Source organism: Balaenoptera ricei, chromosome 1 (genome assembly GCF_028023285.1).
Source record: "Balaenoptera ricei isolate mBalRic1 chromosome 1, mBalRic1.hap2, whole genome shotgun sequence".
NCBI classification, from domain to species: Eukaryota; Metazoa; Chordata; class Mammalia; order Artiodactyla; family Balaenopteridae; genus Balaenoptera; species Balaenoptera ricei.
In genome coordinates, this window is record NC_082639.1 from 144,220,747 (window position 1) to 144,243,217 (window position 22,471).

General features: G+C 46.6%; 1 protein-coding gene across 1 annotated transcript in view; it reads left to right on the forward strand.

Annotated features, from left to right (window-relative positions):
* CACNA1E (calcium voltage-gated channel subunit alpha1 E) overlaps window positions 1-22,471 on the forward strand; it is a 370,252-nt gene that overhangs the window by 338,975 nt on the left and 8,806 nt on the right. Inside the window, exons 37-44 of the mRNA XM_059903912.1 lie at window positions 4,179-4,270; window positions 4,823-4,988; window positions 9,721-9,848; window positions 14,932-15,028; window positions 17,099-17,204; window positions 18,085-18,192; window positions 19,429-19,529; window positions 19,801-19,907. Of these exons, the coding sequence (XP_059759895.1) occupies window positions 4,179-4,270; window positions 4,823-4,988; window positions 9,721-9,848; window positions 14,932-15,028; window positions 17,099-17,204; window positions 18,085-18,192; window positions 19,429-19,529; window positions 19,801-19,907 (905 nt within the window). The remainder of the gene's footprint in view (window positions 1-4,178; window positions 4,271-4,822; window positions 4,989-9,720; window positions 9,849-14,931; window positions 15,029-17,098; window positions 17,205-18,084; window positions 18,193-19,428; window positions 19,530-19,800; window positions 19,908-22,471) is intronic.

A 22,471-nucleotide genomic window follows, 5' to 3' on the forward strand; every position in this document is an offset into this window, starting at 1 on the left:
TCCCTTCTTGCCCTGAGGCTCGCTCCCAAGATCTTGTTGCAATATGACCTTGGGAATTCACATGTGCAGGGTTCCCCACTCGGGTTGCCCAGATGGTCAGGGTGGTCTGATACAGGGGCTTCCTCTGAGGTTGTCAGGTCATGGTGCTGCCTCATAAGCAGCTGGACTCCAGTGAAGATGACACCGCTGTTCTTAGCCAGAGGGGTTCCCCCCCGAGACTAAGGATAGGGTGAGGCTCGTGATGATCCGTATCTCAGGACCCTCCCATATTTGAGCCAGACCTAAAAGAAGGTCAGGTGGTTGTTCTTCTGCAGACTGCGACACAAAATGTATGCGAGTTACATCCCAAATGGCTGAGATTGATGCCCTAAGACCCACCACTGGGAACAGCTCAGAGTTCCTGGCAGTGTGCCCAATCCTCAGGAAACCCAAGGGCCACATCCCAGCAGATGCCTGTCAAAGGACCACGCAGCTCGCTGGATGGTTCTCCTTGGTTACCACATCCTTTCCAGTTTCGGAATTGAGAAGTAGATGAGGTTCCCACCCTGGGTACTTATGCAGGTAACCAGAAGCCCACTGAGCAGAAGAGGCCAAAAGATCTTTCAAAGGCAGCTGTCATTTGTGGTGGGTGAACTCCTAGCATAAACAACCAGCAGCACATCCCATGCACCTGTCTAGTTGGATACACAGGTTCTCTGCTGGGCTCCGAGAGGCTGATTTTCTGACTTGGAGATTTGGAGACTAAACCCCAGCGTAGGACCTCAGCCAAGTGGGAGTCTCTGCATTCAGGTGGTCTGGCTGCCTTTGAACGGCCAGCTGCCTTCTCAACGGCGGCTGCCATCTGGAGCCACTGCACGCAGCCCCCAGGCTTGCCATGTCAGCAGCCCTTTCGAGCGCTTCTCTGAAGTGTCTTCTTTTTGTTCCTCTCTCTTGCCTGCACTTCCAAATTTTGTTCATCTTCTGATCCCATTACTGGAGAGTTTTGTTCTCCAAAAATACAATAGAATGTCAAGTGTCAAAAAATGTGAGATTTGGTTGAAAAGTAATGAGTTCTCCTTCACGGAGGATATTTCGGTAGAGCTTTAATGATGATGTCAGAGGTGGGTGCAAGCTGAATCCCAGCTGAAGTGGAAGATTGGCTTGATGACTTCTATTAAGTCCATCCAAACTCTCAAATATTTGATTCTAGAATTAAAATGTTCTTGAACGGCCAAATGAAACTTGATTAAATTAGGGTTCTTTTTTTTTTTTTTGGTCCATGCTTAAAATAATTCTTATCCCCTTTTCATCTTCCAGCAAAATAAACTAGAATAACACCATCTCTAATACTAACCTGTTAGTAATACTACTGATGATGATGATAATACCGTTTACCATCACTTGAATTCCTGAGTGTTCCAGACACTGTGCTAAATAGATATTCTTACCCACTCCTGCCTCCCTTTCTCTCCCTCACTTTCTCTCTCTCCCCGCAAATATATATATTACACACACACACACACACATACACCACACACAAGATACATGACTGATGTGTTCAGGAGTGATGTGAAAATGTTTATATGTGGGTTTCATTGTCTCCACTGTTGCTTAGCGTGGTTAAGTAACTTGTAACACACTCAAGATCTCAGATAGTAAGTGGGAGAGCTGAGTTTAAATCTCAGCTCTGTCTGCTCTGCAGCCCATGTTCCTACTGTACTGCAAGTTCTCTGCACTGTCTCTCCTCCCACCAACAAGCAAACACAAGTATTTCTCTGACCCTTTAGTGGGAAATAGGAGTTCTTCAGTTGTGAGATTGAGTTATTTACAGTAACCACAATGTGTAATAATTTATTGCCCTTAGACTTATTTCCAAAAAATAAGATCACTATTTCCATTCCACCAAGACATGAATGCCATTCCCACTGTGACTTACCTTTAGCTGGCCATCTTCATCCTGTCCCATGACAGAGACCCCACACCATGCACAAAGCAGACACCTAGCTTGTAACTAGAAAGGTTGTGTCTCATACAGTCATAACAAAGCAGAGGGATCCATACAAACAGAAAAGCAAACGGAAAGTAGACCAGCATTGGAAAGATATAAATAGCAATAGGAGGTATCTGTGAGAAGCACCATTATTCTGAACTTTCAAGGGCTTCTTAGAAGAAGAGAGCTTTGCAGAGAAATCTGAAGATGGAAGGAAAGAGTAACTTGCTGGATTTGGGGGAGTCCTGGGGCTACAGGCTTCCAGCCTCAGCTCCACCACTGACCAGCTGTGCAAACTTGGTCAAGTCACTGAACCTCTCTGGGACTTAACCCCAACACTGGTGTAGTAGAAGAGTTGGATAGATAGCTTTACAGGTCCCTTCTAGTTCTAAAGTTCTGTAATCCCAAGTGAAACAGATTTAAGCCTATACTTTCATTAAGTGTTCTGATGGGTCTCATCAAACCTTCTTTCTCTTCCATAGCCTTTCCTTTTGATGTAGGAGATCTGGGTTAATGACAAGGACTAAGTGAAAAGCTTTTTAAAAAGCTGGAAAAATTTAAACACCACCTTCATAATAAATATACATTATTGGCTTGACAGTAGTTCCTTGACTATTACACACATAACTTTTGTAAAATCACAGTGTGCCCTCCAGCTAGTTCACGATTGGGTAAGATATTCGAGAATATCGTAAAGAGGACAACTAATGATGGCTTCAGAAGTGTCACAGGGAGGAAATACACTGTAAGTTGTGTGTGTGTGATGAATCAGGGATAAATTATGGATTTTGAGTTAAGTGGGTGTAAAGAAAGACAGAAGGGGATGTGAACATGGGCAAGGATATATGACAGTTTCCTCCTGGGGCATCCAGAACTAGGTTTGATTGTTTGGGTGGGATTTTTTTCAGTGCTACTATTTGTCTGACTGGGGGCCCTCAGCCTTATCTCCCTCCTTCCCTTCCTCCCCAGCACTGCCTAGCTTGCCACCTCCATTCTCCCTGAGAGGCAAGTAGTATTTAGGTTTTGAAAATCAGCGTTGAGAACAAATTCCCCAAGCAGGTGTCAGTGGGAGCTATTTGAGCAAAATAGCAGAGACTGTTCCTCAATTGCACATTCTAGACACTGTTGGGTGGGGGGGGGGGAATGTGTTCCATTTAGCACATATTAGGTAAACTGAAGCATGTTAAATACAGGTTGAAAATAATCTCAAAAGGCCGGAAAAGTGACCTGTAAGCCTTCGGTTGTACAAACATTGCCTCGTGAGAGTAGATCCTGAGATCTGAATCATGGCTGGAGAGGAAAGTACACGTGTAAGGGCACCCTTCCCATCTAGAGAGACATGGGATCGACCTTGGCTCCAGGCAGCACTGTGTCTGAGAGCTCATCATTATTCACTGTAGATAAAGATCTCTGACTTTTCCCTCTTTTTTTCACATGAAGTTGCACAGTGACCTCATTCTAAGCCCAGCGACCCATAGCAGATTAGTAAACTCACTCTATAGCCAGATCTGCCCAAATCCATTTTCTTTTTCCTTTTCCAAGTATCCAGTTTTCCAGACTTTCTTCATCCTATTGGTCTGGACTTGGTGTGTGTTCATTCTCATGGACTCTGGGTTATAAATGTATCACACTTCTGAGATGTGACTCTCCGGATGGGAACATACCCAAGGAAGATAGAGATACCCCTCTCTGACTTAAACTGCTTGCAAATTCCAGGGCAGCATCTGCCTGTTTATCCTTTATAAGGGATAAATCACATCTTCTGCAAATACAAATGTTCTCATCATTACCAGCTGAGACAGGAGGAGGGGGGGGTAACTCGTTCCCTGCATGCCTATTATAGGGTAATGTCTTTGACAGACTGCTTGAGTACCATAGTGAATAGGTATCATAGAAATAAAAGGACCAAATCAGGTGTGGGAGGAACTACATCTAAGCAGAATGGCTTTCAAAGATCTTGCCTTCTATGGTCCTTGCAAGCATTCATCCTCCTTGCTTCACTGGAGAATATAACTCTTCCCACATATCAGGCCAAGAACATGGGGTCTACCAGCCTTCCTGGGTTTTGAGTTGTCTGCTTCATGGTTAGGCCAGTGGGAGGAGCCACGCATGTGAATTCACCAAGCCTGCAGGTGCATCTACTATCCTGTGCTGGACACATCCCGCTACTCAATAATGCTTAGGGCTTTCTGTTGTTTTTCTCATCCAGGTCTTTGGAAACATAAAATTAGATGAGGAGAGTCACATCAACCGGCACAACAACTTCCGGAGTTTCTTTGGGTCCCTCATGCTACTCTTCAGGTACCTGGATCTGTAACTGTGGTGGCTGGAGCTCTCCTGCGAGAGAGAAACAGTCGGCCTGCCTCTTCCGCCCGTTCCCCTTTGTCTCTGCTCACTCTGCTCCTATGAGGATAGACAGTGGGATGGGGGCAGAAGTGAGGGCAGGACCTCCGAAAAACTGCTCCGATGACTTGACTTTAGAACGTTTCCTCCACATCTTTGACTCAGTAGTCGATTTGCAAAATGCAGTTTCAGCACGTCCTCCAGGGCTTTGAGAGGGGGAAGGCGAGGATGGATTGCAGGCCAGATTCCATTTAAGGGCTGAAACCACGGATGACCAGGTTTACGTGGGGTCTTAGAGAGTCCCACTGCCCTCTCTACCACTGTCAACAGAAGATGGAGAGGCAGTGGGTGAGGTGGCAGAGCCCAAGAGAGACCTCACTGGCACTCTCCATCGCACTCGAAGGAGGCTGAGCGTAAGACGAGCCTAGATGGGTGAGTTGGGGAGAGTGCTGAGGAGAGGTTAGGACACGCAGACCTGCTGCTACTAACCGAGTTGTCTTTTGGGCTCAGGAGTGCCACGGGCGAGGCCTGGCAGGAGATAATGCTGTCGTGCCTCGGGGAGAAGGGCTGTGAGCCTGACACCACCGCACCATCGGGGCAGAGCGAGAGCGAGCGCTGTGGCACCGACCTGGCCTACGTGTACTTCGTCTCCTTCATCTTCTTCTGTTCCTTCTTGGTGAGCGGCAGTGTGATCTTGGCTTGAGATGTGGCCAAGTCCCCGCCTCTGATAAATAGGCGAGAGGTTTCCCTCGGTGTACGTTCCACCACAAGCCCCAGCCCATGATGAGAAATAGGTCCTCCTCAAGGAGGCTCTTGGAAGCCAGGGTGGGTGACTTTCCAAGGCTGAGAGATATCTCTGCTGCTTCTAGGCGAGGACTGTGTGAGAAGAGCTAATTCGGGGAGTAGGTAGGGTTCAGTGAATAGAGTATTGAATGTCACGTTGAATCAGTTGTGACCCAGAGTAAATCTTTCTCTTCTGTATCTCTGGTGTTTTATCTCACAAGCAAGGCTCAGAATCTTTTCTCTCTCTTTCGGAGACCTTTGAACTGTTTGAGAAAACGTACTTTGAAACTGTAAGGGGATAGCATTAATCAGAGTAGGATGATGACAATATACAATGTAATAGATGCGGTTCTCTCTTATGTCGCTACGTTTGGTGACAGTTGGCCAGCTTGATAGACATGAAAGGATATGACTGCTTTGGGCATTAGTAAATACTGAGTAATGTACGTGGCACACACCCACCTATAAAATAGTGAGAAGCCCTAGGTGCCTTCTTAATTCTTTCTCTGGGAGAAAACATGACTCGGCACGGCAGCATCCAGAAATCTCTACCCTGCACAATCACACAAGCGGTGATAAACAGAATAACGGGCGAGGTGCTACCAGATCACTGAAAGGGTCAGTCTGGCGTTTCTGGCCACCCTGGTGTCCCTCAGCTCGGCTTCACTGTTGATGCCACCGGCTACAGAAAAAATCTAAAACTAAAGCAATGCCACTTAAAAGTGGTCAGCTTCATGGCTGGGAATCCCAAAGTGAATTGTTTGGTGTCCAGGAATTTCTACCTCTTTAAAGTGATCCCAAGGGGACTTGCCATGTGTCCAGCTGTTGGGTGTGGGGAAGTGGCTAACAAACGGACTGGTAAGGGTGGTGGGCAGGCCGATGTAGCAGGGGTTGAACTGACCGGAGACTTGGGGAGCCCACATTGGCGTTGTTGCTGTTCTAGCCTTGGCCAAGGCACCTTCCCATTTGTGGCTTCTGTAAAATGGGAAGAAAAAGTACTTGCTGATAAGAGTATTATCGGTATAGTGAGCTGATACATGTGTTCCTTCTCACGGATGTGAAAGGTTTTTTGATGAAAAAAGAACAGAAAATATTATCTTACTTAGAAATAGGGAAGTATAATCTATAATGAAAATAACTGCAAGGAAATTTAGAATGATGGTATAAATTGGAGTTTTTTTGTTTATTCATTCCTGTATTCAGCACTTTCGGCACATTTTTATTGAGTGGCCATTAAAAGGCTCACACTGAGCTAGACACTGGGGTGAAGCCGTCAGTGAGTTTCAGTGCATCCGTCACCTAGAACTGAAAGGTGAAACTCATACAGGAGTATCAGCGCTTATCATAGGGGGAAGTGGAGCATATAGAAGGCCATGCAGACATCTCCATTTTATCCTACATCATTTAAGCGTTTAATAAATATTTTAAAGGAAACCAAAGATATAACTGGAAAATTAATTAGCGACTATGAAGGTACTTTTAGAATTTTGAGATGGAGGCTACTGCATAATTCACATGAATGTTATTTTTATAGAGGCTATATTCAGTATGAGATGATCTGCTTTCAAATCTCAGCCCTGCACTGACTCTGTGACCTTGGGCAAGTCACACAGCTTCTCAACTCAAGCCAACCACTCTAGAAAGATTTACCGATGTGTTGGGATGTGCCCGGCTATGTGCTTGGAGCTAAAGAACACAGATGTGTATAGGAAGCACTTATGTCCTTGAAAGCCTGGTGGTAATTAAACCTGCTTCACAAAAGGTTAGAGCAAGCATTAAACGTATGGTAGGTGTGAATACGCACACAACGCTATAGAAGACTATGCAAATGTAAAGCAATAATAATACAAATAGTTTTTGTTAACATTAATAATAGGTATCCGGAAAGGAGTGTAAAGAAAATGTGTGGATACAGTCGGCCCTATCTGCGGGTTCTGCATCCGTGAGTTCAACCAACCTCAGATTGGAAATGTTAAAAAAAAAAAAAATTCCAGAAAGTTCCAAAATCCAAAACTTGAACTTGCGGCATACCAGCAACTATTTACGTAGCATTTACATTGTATTAGGAATTATAAGCAATCTAGAGATGATTTAAAGTATGCAGGAGGATGTGCATAGGTTATATGCAAATACTACACCATTTTTTTTTTTTTTTGGCTGCGCCGCATGGCTTGTGGGATCTTAGTCCCCCCAGCCAGGGATCGAACCGGGGCTCCCGCAGTGAAAGCGCCAAGTCTTAACCATTGGACCACAAGAGAATTCCCAGTACTATACCATTTTACATAAGGGACTTGAGCATCTGCACATTTTAGTATCTGGGAAGGTCCTGGAACTAATTCCCAGCAGATACTGAGGGATGATTGTATATGGAAACCCCTTTATAACCCAGACAGTGATTGAATAAATTCACTGTGGCTCCAGTCACGGTGACAGAAAGAAAAGTCCATGCTAGGATTAGGTTCAGCTGCTTGAAGCGGAGCTCCTCAAATAACAGTAGCTTCACCAAGAGGGATGTTTATTTTCCTGGCATGTTAGTGAAGCCTGGAAGAAGGCAGTGAGTCTGGTTACGGTGGCTCCACAGGGTGGCTGGTGCCCCAGACCCCGTCCCTCTTTTTGCTCCCGCACTTCCAAGGAGTGTCCCTCAGCCTCGTGGTAAGAGGACGGCTGGATTCCAGGCACCCACTTCCATTCTAGGCAGTAGAATGAAGGAAGGAAGGGAAGGGAGAGAGGAGGGAGGAAGGAAGAGAAGAGACGGGTTATTAGGATGCAGCCAGCAGTCTCCGTTGCAGAGAAGACTCCCAGCAACTCCATCCTGCAGACTTTCTCTTTATCCTGTGTATCCTGTCTGCATATCTGGCACCTCCACCCACCCAGCCACTTAACCTGGGAATCAGCAGCAGAGGCTCCTATTCGCTCACCTCCACAGCCAATTCATCTCTGTCAGGCAAGGTTCTTTCACTTGCAAGTGGCAGAAAGTCCAGCTGCATCCGACCTAAGCAAAAAGGGATTTTATCGGCTCGTATAAATGAAGAGTCTGGCAGGACAGGCTTAAGCAAGCTTGATCTGGGGCTCAGATGACATCCCCAGGACGAGGTTTCCGTCTTTATTGACAGATCTCTTCCTCAGGCTTCTGCATGTGAGCTCTTTTCTCCAACACCTCCAGTCCTTGGCTCCAAGACGGCTGTAGCAGCACCTGTATACCTCACTTCCCACATATTCAAGGCCAGCAAGGAAGAACAAGTCTCTTGCTCAGAAGATTCAATGCCATTTTCTTGGCCTTGATTGGCTCACCAGTCACTGTAGCCCAGGGGGATGGGATTCAATGGCTGGTTGAGGCCTGGGTCATGGTGGTGCCCCACTAAACCATATTAACTGGGAATAGGTAAGGGGTGTGTCCCCAGGAGACCAGAAGTACAGTATATGGGTGCTGGGCGGCCAAGAAACAACAAAGAAGTGCTGTTCACTGTGGTTGAGGCCTGTTGAGTCCACCTCCTTAAACCCTCTATCCAGGCTGCTGTCCTGGCACTGGCTTGGTTCAGGAGCATCGCAAAACTCTCCCCCTGGTCTCCTGCCCACCTTCCACACCTTCCACATTGCGACCAAGTGTTCTTTCTGAGTGTATATAGCCCTCGGTCTCTCTCCTAGTTTAAACCCCTTTAGGGGTTCCTGTTGCTTCCTGTATAATCTGGATAAGATTATATAGAGCTCCACAAGCTATAGCCCACAAGCCAAATCCAGTTTACCACTTGTTTTTCTATGGCCCATGAGCTAGTAATGATTTTTACATTTTTCAATAGTTGAGAAAAAAAATCAAAAGATGAATAATATTTCATGACATGAAAATTATATGAAATTCGAACCCATACTCCTTTTTGTCCCTGCTGTACATGCTTCTTTCATGGCTCTTAAAGAAATATGTAACATTTGTATGTTTCCAACACATCACAGTCTCTGCTAAATACTAAATGTCTTTAAGAATATTCAAGTAACAACATCTAGTGAACGCCTGCTGTGCCTTAAGCAACGAGCTAGTTATGGAAATGTATCTCGGACCAGACCTTTCTTAACTCCCACCCCCAGCACCTGGAGCTCTGTCTGGAACATAGTAGGTGCACAGTAAACGTTGTTGAACAAATATGCGGGAGAACAGGGTCTTGGAAGCACTTAAGAGCCGTGAACAGCTTCAAGTTGTCGCACAGTGAGCCCTTCATCCGCTCTAAGGCATCCCACCAGTTCTCTCACTGGCCGCTTTGGGGAGCAAGGGCTGGGGAGGGAGGCTGGAAGGGGGGCTTGGTGTCGGGCCTTGACTTCCTCTAGCCTTTGAGAACGTGTTGCTGCTGCTACTCCCTCTGCTGCTGCACTAACAATGAAAGAAATTTAATAGATAACAAAAGCGACTGAGGAGTACTTTGCAAATATAAAGTGGCGTAGGAAAGTGAAACCATAATGCACGCAGAATGACACGTGTAGTTCAGTCGTGAAAATGCTGCGTTGCCTTCATCAGGATCAACAGTGCTTTGGTTAGGAGCTTCAGCCTTACAAACTTCTGAATTCTTTATTTGCCTTGAAGCCTGTTTTTCTGCTTTGGGTTTCTCCTAACTCCTCTTCTCCCCCTTGCCCTCCAGATGCTCAACCTGTTCGTGGCCGTCATCATGGACAACTTTGAGTACCTGACTCGGGACTCATCCATCCTGGGGCCTCACCACCTGGACGAGTTTGTCCGTGTCTGGGCAGAGTATGACAGAGCGGCATGGTGCGTAGGCCTCTCGGCGCCCCCCGTGAGGCCCATATCAAGGGCCTCTGGAGTTCTCAAGGAAGAGGTTGGAATTGGAGCCACCCATGCTTGCCTGTTAGAGAAGGAGAGGAGATTCCTCTTGGTTGTGGCCCGTGGAAGAGGCCAGGTCCTCAGACTGGCTCTGGCATCAAGCCAGTTATGGACCACTTAGCTTCTTTATCTTCCTTTCCCCTCTCTTTCCTTCTGTGACAGGCTTTTCCCTTTCTTTGCCTATCTCAGTACACAGTCTGCACCTCAGAGTGTTTGAGTCAGTCCCTAGAGGAGCTTCCAAAATGGTTAGTGGACTCCTCTGAGTCACCAGGGGGGTTGACAAGGGTTTTTGGGGCCAGCTGGACATCTGGCCACCATGGTCAATGACATTAGTCTTTTCTCTCCCTCATCCCTCTCAAAAGGTACAGTTTCAGATAACTCTGAAATTATATAAAAAAGCAAGCAGGTTATTCTTCTAACTGACTGCTTAAATACTTGTGGATTTTTATTGCATGGAACTGAGTTAAATGGCAGGAATTTGCGGGGATGACCTCCCTAGGTCTTTTTCACTTTCTGATAGTTCTCAAGTGATATTGTGCCTTCTGGACTTTAAAGCAGAGGCTGGCAAACTATAACCCATGGGCTAAATGTGGCTCACTGTCTATTTTTGCAAATAAAGTTTTATTGGAGCACAGCCATGCTCATTTATGTACTGTCTCTGGCTGCTTTCACACTACAAGGCAGAGCTGCATATTGTGACAAAGACAGCATGGCCCTCAAATTCAAAAATATTTATTATCTGACCCTTTACTTAAAAAGTTTGCTAATCCCTGATTTAGAGTTCAAAGGCAGCCTTTTGGTCCTCACAGTTGAAGACAGGGTAAGAGTGCTGTGAGCACTCACTCCATGGGAACTTTTCTGTCCGAAGTCATCTTAGTTTTAGGATCTTATCTCGCCAATCTATCCATTCTGGTCCCCCTCTGAAAATACTACAAGAAATTCCATCCTTCATGGGAATGGACCACGTTGCTTCCACCTGGAACTACTTCATAATCTAAGACTCTTCCCAAATCTGTCCTCCTATGAGGCTTGTTGAACTTGGGTCACTTCTTTAGATGTTGAAATAATGAATCAGAATTCCTCTTCCCCTCAGTAATTATTAATGACTTAGCACAGAGTTCTCTAAATCCATTTCTGTTACAATGGCTGAGCAATGGCTTTTACTTTCTGGGCCTTCTTTCTAGTAGGATAGGCTGCTTAAATGCAGTGGGCACTGTGTTACAGAGGAATGCAGCCAGGCCTGTATCTTGTCAGCTCTGTGGCCTTGGACAAGTCACTCAACCACTCTGAGCTTCCACAGTTGTTGTATAATAGTGGTAATGATCCTACCTACCTTGAAGGCTGGTTGTGAAGATTATATTAAATCATGTATGTAACTGTTGTTATAATTAATTACCACATGGGAAAGAAAATACGAAAAATTGGTGTCTGTAAAGCTGGATGGCCATGGGATCGGGAGACCAAGAAGGGACCTCTTCACTCACCTGAGAGAGGAGAAAGCAGCTGCTAGCAAAGGAGTTCATTGCTCACCTAGCCTCACTCAGGAGCCCTTGGCTCTCAGAAACCCCAGCTTTTTGGGGTTCACATTATTTTGGGACCCAAGTGCCTTGGGCATTAAACATGCTGCTCCCCAGTTCTTCCATCTGCTGGGAAGAACAATTCCACGAGAACTAATCATGAGACTCAGACACATGAGCTGTGAAAGAGCAAAAAGACCAAGGAGAACCTCTTGTGTCTACTTTGAAATTCACAGCGTAACTTGTCCTGGTTATAGTTTTACTGACCTTCTCTATGAGATGAGAGGGGAAACAAACCAAGATAAAGTAAGCCAATGTCTTCAAAAAGGAGACAGGTTGCAGAGCACATCAGCCTGTAGACAGCAGGACCAACTCACCCACGTCCCATCCACAATAAGAAACAAAAGAACACATAGTAAAATGAACCTCCCCTCAAGAGTCAAGAGACTTGGAAGTACGGCTGAGCTGCTATTTGGAAGAAGAGGAGGAATCAACAGCAAAATCAAGAAAAGATTAGGAAGAGTGACACTGGGGCAAAGTTGTAGTCTCGACATCACTGGCGAGGATTGGATGCTTGGAGGTGGAGAATGTGTGCTTATAATTTCCGGTGGAAACCCTGGTCTGTACCAGGATGTGTCCAGACCCTCAGATCCCTGGCCGTTGCTGACTTGTTCTGGCCCCTGAGGGAGCAGATGCTTTAGCCACTGAAAATGAATCAACTGTTGAGTCTGCCCTTTACACAGGAAATCAGAATTCTCTAGCAGGCTCTGTGAAAGGGGAGTGATAAGATAGGTCACAGTGTTCCTGGAATTCTGACTGGATCTGACCAAGCTGCCTGTGGGCTGGGTTGCAGGAGCAGGGCTGGCAGGAGAGCATTTCAGCTCCCTTGCAGGCTGCTTTCTGAGCACAGATCCCGGCAGGCTCCAGCCAAATTGAGAAGAGTTTGCCCAAGCAGAACTCGGGGAAAAATCTGCCACAAAGAGAAGCAAAGCCCTTTGCAAATTCCCTCATGCCAACGGTGCTCCTTGCTAATTAGCCTAACGGGAAATTTCTTTCTCGCAGTCTGTAGAAGGAGGCTGACTTTCCCACTGCCCTGACAAGCGGGTCTGAGTAACTGACTGTAATCAGTGTCTGCGAAAAGCAAAGGGTTCTGCAGTCTGCTTCACGGAAGCCTGGTGTCCGCTGTTGGTGGCAGTCAGAGGTATTTGTGAATTGGTGGGCTTCGTTCTCAGAGGCCTAGCTGGAACCAGGCTCCGTTTTCTGCATCTGGCCAGGTATAGGCCCAACAGATATCTCTGGGTGCTCGTGGCCACTAGGCATTGAATGAGCTCTGATTCCTTAGAAAATTCGAGGCAGTGCATTTTGCAGTGATGGTTCTCTGATACTTACCATGCTGTTTGCAAGGTGGTGGTTCTCTGATGCTTTTCGTCCTCAGTCTCTCCTAATCTGGCTTTGCCAGGCCCAAGGAAAGAAGCCGCCCTTCCTCTTCCAGCCATCCCCTTCATGGCTAGGCTGTCATTTCTCTCCTACCCTTCTCTGAGTGTCCTATTAACCCACCTCTGCTTCCTTTACAGCGGCAGGATCCCGTATAAGGATATGTACAAATTAGTGCGGGTGATCTCGCCACCTCTGGGCCTGGGAGAGAACTGCCCCTACAGGGTGGCTTGCAAGGTTTGCCTCCGGTCCCCAGCTGTGACCATGACCATGACCGTGACCGGCGGCGGGGTGCAGCCTCCAACCCCCCTCCTCTCCGTTCTGCTCCACCACCACTGCGCCACATGAGGGAACCTTCATGTTGCTTTCCTTTGAGTTTAAAGAGGTCCAAACCCTCCCAGAACCAGCAGCTGTTACACAAGGAAGAAGGGCACGTTTTGGGGGGAAGGCGGATAAAAAAAGAGTTAAGGACTTAATAACGGAGGCTGCTTTGACCTCTGTTTTCTTCACATGCACACACTCATTCGTGCACGTATAACACACACATTCTTCTCTCTCTCTTCCTCACTCCACCTTAATCTGTGGATTTAACCACAAGGACCTCTCCCTCCTCCAGAGAATGCAGAAATCTTTTGAATCCAGCAAGGAGTTCTGGTTTCATTTCCCTGGAGACAGAGAGCCTCCTTTTAGCAAACTAGTAGCACCATCCCATATACGGTGTAGAAAAGTGTGATTCTAGCCATGCCTACCTCTGCCCAGCTCTGGATAGTTTGGCCACAAGCGATTATAAAAGCTGTAGGACAAAAGGGGGGTGAGAAATAATTTTAAAATGAGGACAGGAGGGGAGGATAAGTCAAGAAGGCAAAGAGGATAGAGTCGGTGGGAGAATTTACTAGCTCAGAGGGTCTGGGAAGGTCTCAGCAGAGGACGGAGGGCTCGGAGCAGATTTCTTGCCTGAGGGTCCTGCCACGTATTGTTGGAGGCACCAAGGGCTCTGTCGTAACTGCCGAGTCACTGTTTGTTGGTGAGACCAAGGACGTTGTTCAGGGGCACACAGGACCTCCCTCTCCACCCAGCCCCTGTCCAAGGCCAAGCCCACTAGATAAGGAAGTCTCTCCTGGTGTTACAGGAGGGAAGCGCGGGCTCCCGGGGGCGTAGCACAGTCTGGCAGCTGGAAGAGGACTTAGGCCCAGGAAGATGCCAGGCTGGGCGATGGGAAGGAGCTGGCCTGGGCTGGTGACAAGTGATTCCCATACTCAGGAGGCCGAACAGCTGCCTCTGCAGAGACTCTTTAAACTCCACCCTGGTGAAACCTGCAGCCGCATGTGGGAGAGCCGGGGAGGGCAGCATGGCATGCGAGATGCTCTTCCTCCTCCTGGTTTTGTTTCTTCTGTGCCCAGCATGCCGTCGCCCCCGGGGCATGCCGGGGCACAAAGAGCACTCTTGCCACCAGAGCCAGGTGGAAGCAACGGGCCGACTCTGAGCAGCAGCCGTAGCGCAAGCCGCCGTCTCCTGCTGCACTCACACCACAGAGGGGGATACACGATGCTCCGCCTGCGGGTTCAGAGCAGGACAGAGGCCTGACTTCCAGGCCAGCACCCCCGTCCCCAGCCGGGGCCAGAAATCCTAACCCACGGCTGGAACACCGTCTATCTGGTTTATACCACTCTCACACAGCCCTGGGAATTGAAGACAAGCTTGTGTTGTATGCGGGATGGATGGGTGAACAGAGAGGTAGGGTGATGCTCATCCTGGAGGAGACAACTGGTCCCTGTGACAGCCGCGCAGAGAGACCAAAGGTTGCTGCCACGTTCCCGGGTCTGTGTTGGGTGTGCTATAAATCCGCACCAGGATGGAGACACGTGTACGACTTGCCTTGATTAACGGGTTTCCTGTTCTTTTCCTGTTTGTCCATTTTGTTTCGTTTTTCTTCTCCTGTTTTCTGTACTCTTTTGTTTGTGTGTTTTGGCTCCCCGGGAATGCCTGTTCTCCTCTCCTCCCTGTCTGCATCCTTGCCCTGCCACCCCCCCCATCCCCACTCACCACCCCGCCATGAGCAGTGGCCGCATCCATTACACTGAGATGTATGAAATGCTGACTCTCATGTCACCACCGCTAGGCCTCGGCAAGAGATGTCCCTCCAAGGTGGCATATAAGGTAGACCACCTCTTCCTTTGTTCTGGGCTAGTGGCCAGCAGGAAATGGGCGCCAGCTGTGGGGAGGTCAGAACGTGGGGAGGAAGCCGGGCTGGGGAGGGAGAGGAGGGAACCAAGGAAAAAAGGAATGATGAGATGAAAAGGTCATGAAGCTTCACAGAAGGATGAAGTCCTGAATCGATACACAAGGTGGTGTGTAAGACTATTCGACCTGGTTTTCTTTTTTTAATGTTATTCTGTTGCTACAAGTGTGTGGCTCCTTTTGAGTGGGTTACTAGAAAGGAAGTGTTAAGTAGCATGTTTCCTTCTAGAGAAGGCAGAGTGGTGGGCTGTGGAATAGCATATATGGGCAAGAAGAAAGCCTACAGCAAGACAGCTATCAGAGCTTATTTTTAAAAAATCTTCAATCAGATAAGCTAAGGAAATAATGCAGAAATTCCTCTAAACATGGTTCAAGAAGAAATTTTTAGGAGAGAGGAAAACTCTTAACAAATTTCTTCCTCCATGACGTAGGGAGGAATGATGGCATGGTTCCTTCTAGGTACCAGAAAAGAAAGAGGAACAACCACCTCCATCCCATGATATATGATGAAGGATGCAGCTCCCTTCCCCATTAGCCCAGCTACCCATTTTTCCTGGCAATTCAAAGGAAAGGGTAATGATGGACACAAGTTGCATTCAGCATTAGATTTGCCTTCTCGGCATGACTGAGCTATGGGTGGCTTCCCCTCAGCTTGCTTAGGACAGCATTGTACATTGGGAGTCAACTGCCATTGGCATGCTCAGAGCCTTGGGGCCTGAACTTGTTCTCCACAATGAATAATAGTTACTGTTAATTCCCCATTGCTGTTCAGACTGACCCAGAACTCTGGAGCTCTTTCATTCACCTAGGAATACAACCTAGCAATGTCTCCACTTCTCTAGAAGCCTAAAGAAGTGGGAGAGAGATGGAAGTCAGATACAAACAAGAAACTGGCCTTACACTCCAAGACACCGTGTTTGTGACATCACATTAAGCAAGATGTTCCAGTGGAGTTTTAGAAACCCTGTCTTGGGAAGAAACACTTGCCTTCCTGCTAGGCTGGTGGTTCTGTTGGAGGACCTTCTCCTGCTGCTACCTCCAAGTTTAAAGCTCCAGAGAGCATCTCATTGGAATTGGGGGGGGGGCCCATTAGGGACCCTTATCCACCCCACTACATGGCTCCTCCTTTGCAGCTTAGGGGCTGGCATCCTTTTTGCTCATGATTCCACATCTAATGGTACCAGGTGGTGGAATGTGGCCCTAAGTTCTTTGAATTTCTGGGGTGAAGCTCAGTGGGAGAAGGGATGTGGGGATTGGAGGAAAAGTTAATTCCAAAAGCAAGATACTCTCTGGAAAGTGGATTTGGCCATTTCAGTTTGATCCCCTTCCTTTAGGTGAGGGGAACAAGGCCTGCCCACTCTGCTCCTGCCTTGGTCACCCTTCTCTTCTCTGCTCTCCCCAGCCCTCTTCCCCTAGACCTTGTTTGCACTCTCCCACTTTTCCATTCTGCTCCACTTCAGCTTTTGGATAAGCTGGACTTCTGCATGTTCAACCATGTGCTGGCAAATTTCATCCTTTAAAGACTCAAAAAGGGGGCATCAGGATGCATCTTTCAAGTCAGATAAGCAAAGCAAAATCTCCCCCATGTGAGTTTTGGGGGTATTCATGGGACAAGTGGAATTGTAGAGCAGCCCTGAAACAGGGAATGGGGTCACCTCACAGAGCTGACTCCTTTCCCTGAGCCACTGCTTTTAGGAATCCCTATTAAAGACATTCTTAGGACTGTGGAGGAGTCCTACAGAATGATTAGTCCCTCTTCCCTTGGAATTTGGCATCATTCCCTAGAAATAAACAAAGCAAAACAAAACAGCAGCCAATGAGCCTTAAGTGAGAAGCAGGGAGAGGGCAGGACTGGGACAGGGGACGGGGGAATCCTTGCCCTTCTTTTTTGTCTCTGCACTTGACCTCTGCACTTCTCCTCCCTTCTCATCAAGGTTTCTCTCGATATATTTTTTTCCTCCTGCTGTGTCTTTTCTCTCTTTCACACAGAGGTTAGTCCTGATGAATATGCCAGTGGCTGAGGACATGACTGTCCACTTCACTTCCACGCTTATGGCTCTGATCCGGACAGCTCTGGACATTAAAATCGCCAAAGGTCAGTAAGCTTAGGAAGGAAAAAGATTCTGAAACAACTCACGCAGGGTGGCGCAGGATGGAAATGTTTGACCTTTCATTCATCTGATGATGCAGTGACCTGGAGATCCAATAGTAGGGTCCCTGTTTCACCTCTGAGCTACAATAACTATAATATTTGCCCTTTCTTCTTGGTGAAATGAATGGTTTGATAATCACTAAGCCTCCTTTTGACTTCAACAGTATGTGATCTTTGGTGTCTGGCACATAGTAGGCATTTTAGAAATATCTGTTGATTGAACAAACGAGTTTTAATTTAGTTCCTTTTTTTTTTTTTTTTTCCTTATGTGGTGCCTTTAACAACTTGGAAGGCTTCTGCGGCAGGTGCTTTCATGGCAGTATCTTGTTCCTCTTGATTTCTAATTCAGTGGTTTAGGAAAGAAAGGGTTTACTACTTCCAGATGGGCCTCCAGCTTCCTGCTCTTGCCTGACCCAAATCCTTTGTAAAATCAGGTCACTCAGACTCTGGAGTCAGATCGCTGGAAGAACTGATACACGTATAAAGGCAGAGGAGGCTGGCTCGTGGCTCTCTGCATTTCCCCTTCTGATATATTGAGCAGCTGGGAGCCTCTGCAAATGAATGAGGAGGCTGATCTTGGTCCCAGGGCCTCAGCTCTCTGTGACAGGATATCCCTGAGTCACTGAAAATGGGAGCCAAAATGTGTTCTGCTTCTTCAGCAGAAAGACCCAGTATTGCAAGATCCACTGTCACTAAGTACCAAGATCCCCTCTGAGAATATGAGGTGCCATGCTGACTCAGCTCCTGCCCCACCTCCTCCCTCCGTCCTTGTTATTTCTGTGTCTGTTCTGTTTTTGCTATTAATAAATTTATCTTCCCCTAGGTGGTGCGGACAGGCAGCAGCTAGACTCAGAGCTACAGAAGGAGACCCTGGCCATCTGGCCTCACCTGTCCCAGAAGATGTTAGATCTGCTTGTGCCCATGCCCAAAGGTGTGGGGTCTCCTCCAGGGTATCCTTGTCACTGTGGGCCCAGCACTCCAAGACCACACCTTTGGGGGGAACACAGAACGATCAAAGAGATAAGGGAAGGGTGCTCTTTTATTCTTAGGAAACAAAAATCCCTCACTTCTCAAGTTCCTTTGGTCATTAATTGAAAACAGTTTCTTTTTTTTTTACTGAAGTATAGTTGATTTACAGTGTTGTGTTAATTTCTGCTATATAGCAAAGTGACTCAATCATATACATAAATATATTCTTTTTTATATTCTTTTCCATTATGGTTTATCCCAGGATATTGAATATAGTTCCCTGTGCTATACTAACCTTGTTGTTTATCCATCCTATATGTAACAGTTTGCATCTACTAACCCCAAACTCCCAATCCTTCCCTCCTCCACCCTCCCTCCCCCTTGGCAACCACAAGTCTGTTCTTTATGTCCATGAGTCTGTTTCCATTTCGTGCCATATTTTAGAGTCCACATATAAGTGACATCATATGTTATTTGTCTTTCTCTTTCTGACTTACTTCACTTAGTATGATAATCCCTAGTTGCATCCTTGTTGCTGCAAATGGCATTATTTTGTTCTTTTTTATGGCTGAGTAGTATTCCACTGTATATATGTACCACAGCTTCTTTATCCATTCATCTGTTGATGGACATTTAGGTTGCTTCCATGTCTTGGCTATTGTGAATAGTGCTGCTACGAACACTGAGGTGTGTGTATCTTTTTGAATTAGAGTTTTGTCTGGATATATGCCCAGGAGTAGGATTGACAGATCACATGGTAGTTATAGTTTCAGTTTTCTGAGGAAACTCCACACTGGAAAACAGTTTCTTAAGATACGTCACTGTGGTTGTGGATGAAACTTCTTGGCTACATAGCTCTGTCCTTCCACATAACACAGTTCAGCAAACCTCCAAGCCGTTGGGGAAAAGGTGGTGTTACTAAGAGATGGAAACCTAGACCATTCTGGGGGTGGGGAGGTGCTTACCAATGTGTTGCACATCATTGGTAACATCACCCTCCCTGGGTGGCCGTGGAAGCTCCCTGAGGCTAGACATGGGGACCTATTCACTCTGTAGCCTCAGTGCCTGGCACAGATGGAACCCTCAATAAATGTTGGATGGGTGGGTGGCCGAAGGGGCAAACCTGCTTCCTAGGTGTCCTGACTCTCCCCCCACCGTCTTCTCCCTATTCCCCTCCATGCCACACTTGTGTCTTCAGCCTCCGACCTGACTGTGGGCAAAATCTATGCAGCAATGATGATCATGGACTACTATAAACAGAGCAAGATGAAGAAGCAGAGGCAGCAGCTGGAGGAACAGGTGAAGGTCAAGGACAGCGTGGTGGGTGGGTGGGCCCCTGAAGGGACAGGCCTGTGCATCCCTGGGGCACAGTGCCCTGCAAGTGCTTAGAAGCAGAGGTCAGGCTTTGCAGGGTCCAGGAACCTCCCTAGGATCAAGGGATTAGAAACCCAGTGGGGCAGAGGTTCAGATAGTCAAACAGGGTATCAGTCATATTCCTGTTTTACTCAAATGGTATTTTGCCCCCACAGTCATTTGAGTTCCTTTTTCCTCCTTTCCACTTTTTACACAGAAAAACGCACCCATGTTCCAGCGGATGGAGCCGTCATCTCTGCCTCAGGAGATCATTGCTAACGCCAAAGCCCTGCCTTATCTCCAGCAGGACCCCGGTTCAGGCCTGTGAGTATAACCAGAGGGTCCATGACTCCCCTGCTTGCATTATCACGTGTGCCATCGGGCAGACCCAGAAACTCATTGCCTAGAAGTGCCCGAGCTAATACTAATGCTGAGGTGCATGGATGATCCCCTCTCTGAGGGTGAGAAGACAACATGTTGTATCTTAAGATGGTTATTCAGCAGGGGTAATAGAAAAGCAGACTGAGTGTGTTTGGTGCTATGGCCAGCTCGAGAGATAGGGAGCACTGTGAATGGACAAAGGAAGAAAGGGGCTGTGTTAGTATCATCACTTTAGAGTGAACTCAGAGAGGTTCACTAAGTGGCCCAAAGCCATATGGCTGGTAGGAAGCTGAATTGGAATTTAAGTCAGTTATTTCCAGGCCCAGAGTCTTCCCACTACACTGTGTTATCTGTAATGAACAAAAAGAACCTTAAATCAGGCAAAACAATTTTTTGTTAATTTTCTATATTGAAAGTGGAAACAAAACCCTAATTAAGGAATGTGCCAATTCTTCTGAGTTGTAAGCCTTAGCCCCAATGTGGTCATTAGCCATAAAGGATCTAATGTAATATACATACTTCATTTTAATGCTTTCTTTCTCTCATCACAAGTGATGTACCCAAAGGGTCCCTCTACCCAACGTAAATGGCTTGTGGTCGTTGGTTATGATTAGTGACTTTTTTCCAGTCTAGCTCTTGTGGAACCAGTAAATCACTAAATATCACAACTTCAGTCATTGTCAGAAGAGTGAAATCCCAGGCTTAGGAATGAGCCCTCAGTCCGAATACCATTTGGACTCTATCACGCCATAAATTTCTTTCTGCCTGTGGTGTGTTGGAGACCTGTTTTTGAAAAGCATTGTTTTCAAAGGTCCCAATCCAACGCATTTGGAAAAGAAGAAAAACGACCAAGGCCGTCGGTCATTTTTACAAAACATGTGAGGTGTTAAACTAGCAGGTATGGATTCTCCTGTCTACAAAAAAACAAGTGCATGTTGATCTTTGGTCTGTGCAGGCAGGTGGTCAAGAGCTATGATTAGAGTACTAGGATTACCTCCTTGGAAGAGTTTACAGTGTTTTGCAAGGGTCTTTGGCTTAGAAATAGAGGACACCCTCCACCATCTAGATCTGTTTTAGCCACAACAATTTGCTGTACAGATTAACTCCCATCATTGGACTATTCCAGCCTCTCTTCCGTATGTTTATTAATCTATTTACTCATTGATTTGACCAATATTTACTGAGAGTCGGTGTGACCCAAAAACTGGCTCAGACGCTGGGGATTCAGTCAAGATGATCACAGTCTCCATGGACACAGTTCTTAAAAAAGAAATTACAAGAGTGATAAAGGTTAAAATGTGGAAGGGTAGGCTACTGTGACTCCGTGTAAAGGAAGCAACTCACGTAGGATTTGAGGACGCTTCCCTGAGGAAGTAACATTTGAGTGAGACTCAAAAGCAAGCACTTCAAGAGGTGAAATAAAGTATGGTAAGTTTAAGGAACCTAAGAACTGTCATGGTGGTTGGAGCACAGAGATATCAGGGGACATGGCAGGTGATGGATTTGGAGGGGCCAGGATGTAGGGATACAGAAGTTTACAGGCTGGATACAGAAGTTTAGTGTCATCCAAGGATAATGGGTGACACGATCATCAGAGTGACATGATCAGGTTTGGGCTTTCCAAAGATCATTCTTTAATCCAGTGTGGGCTCAGTGGCTTGGAGGGAAGCAGTTTGAGAGATAGAACACCGTTAATACGTGGCTGCAATTGTGTATATTATGAGACTGTGGCTTGGACTAACAGGATAGAAATAGGGAGAGAGAATCAGACTTGAGAGGCAATTAATACACAGAACGGATAGGATTTGGTGATGGATTTGCTACATGGTGTGAAGGACAGGGAGGAATCCAAGATGACCCTCGGGTTTCTGGTTTGAGCTTCTAGGTGGATGTCGGTCCATTTCCTGAAACGGAGATGCTGGTGGAGCAGCAGGCTGGTTCTTTGGAACCATCTGTGTTTCTAGAGCCCTGAATTGTTCAAGTAGAGATTGCTTTGCGGGTAGCGTGGTGAACATGACAGGTCTCCTCTCTCATTGAGCTTCCAGCTGGTAGAAAAACAAACATGAAACAGAATTATCAGAAAGAAAAAAACTTGTCACGTTTGATGATTTAATCGCAGTTCTGGTGAGTGCTAGGATGGGAAAAAAATGCATTATGACCTGAGTGCATGTGAGAGAGACCTCTGACGAGTTTATCAGGTAAGGTTTCCTTAAGGAAGTGACTTCTTTTAAGAAGAATTTTGAAGGATGAATTCAAAAAAGAGTTTGCAAGGGACCGGGTGTTTGAGAAGCATCCTGCACTCTGGGAACAGCCTTTATTCAAGTCCTGAGGCAGAAAGAAGCCTGGCACATTCAACCAACTGAGAGAGCCCAGCATGTTGGAATTCAGGGAATAAGGGAAAGTAATGCAAGAGGAGGGTGGCCAGGTAGGAAGTGGGTCATGAAAGAGGCCTCTGGACTCTCTCCTAATAACCATGAGAAGCCAGACAAGGTTTTCAAAGTAAGAGG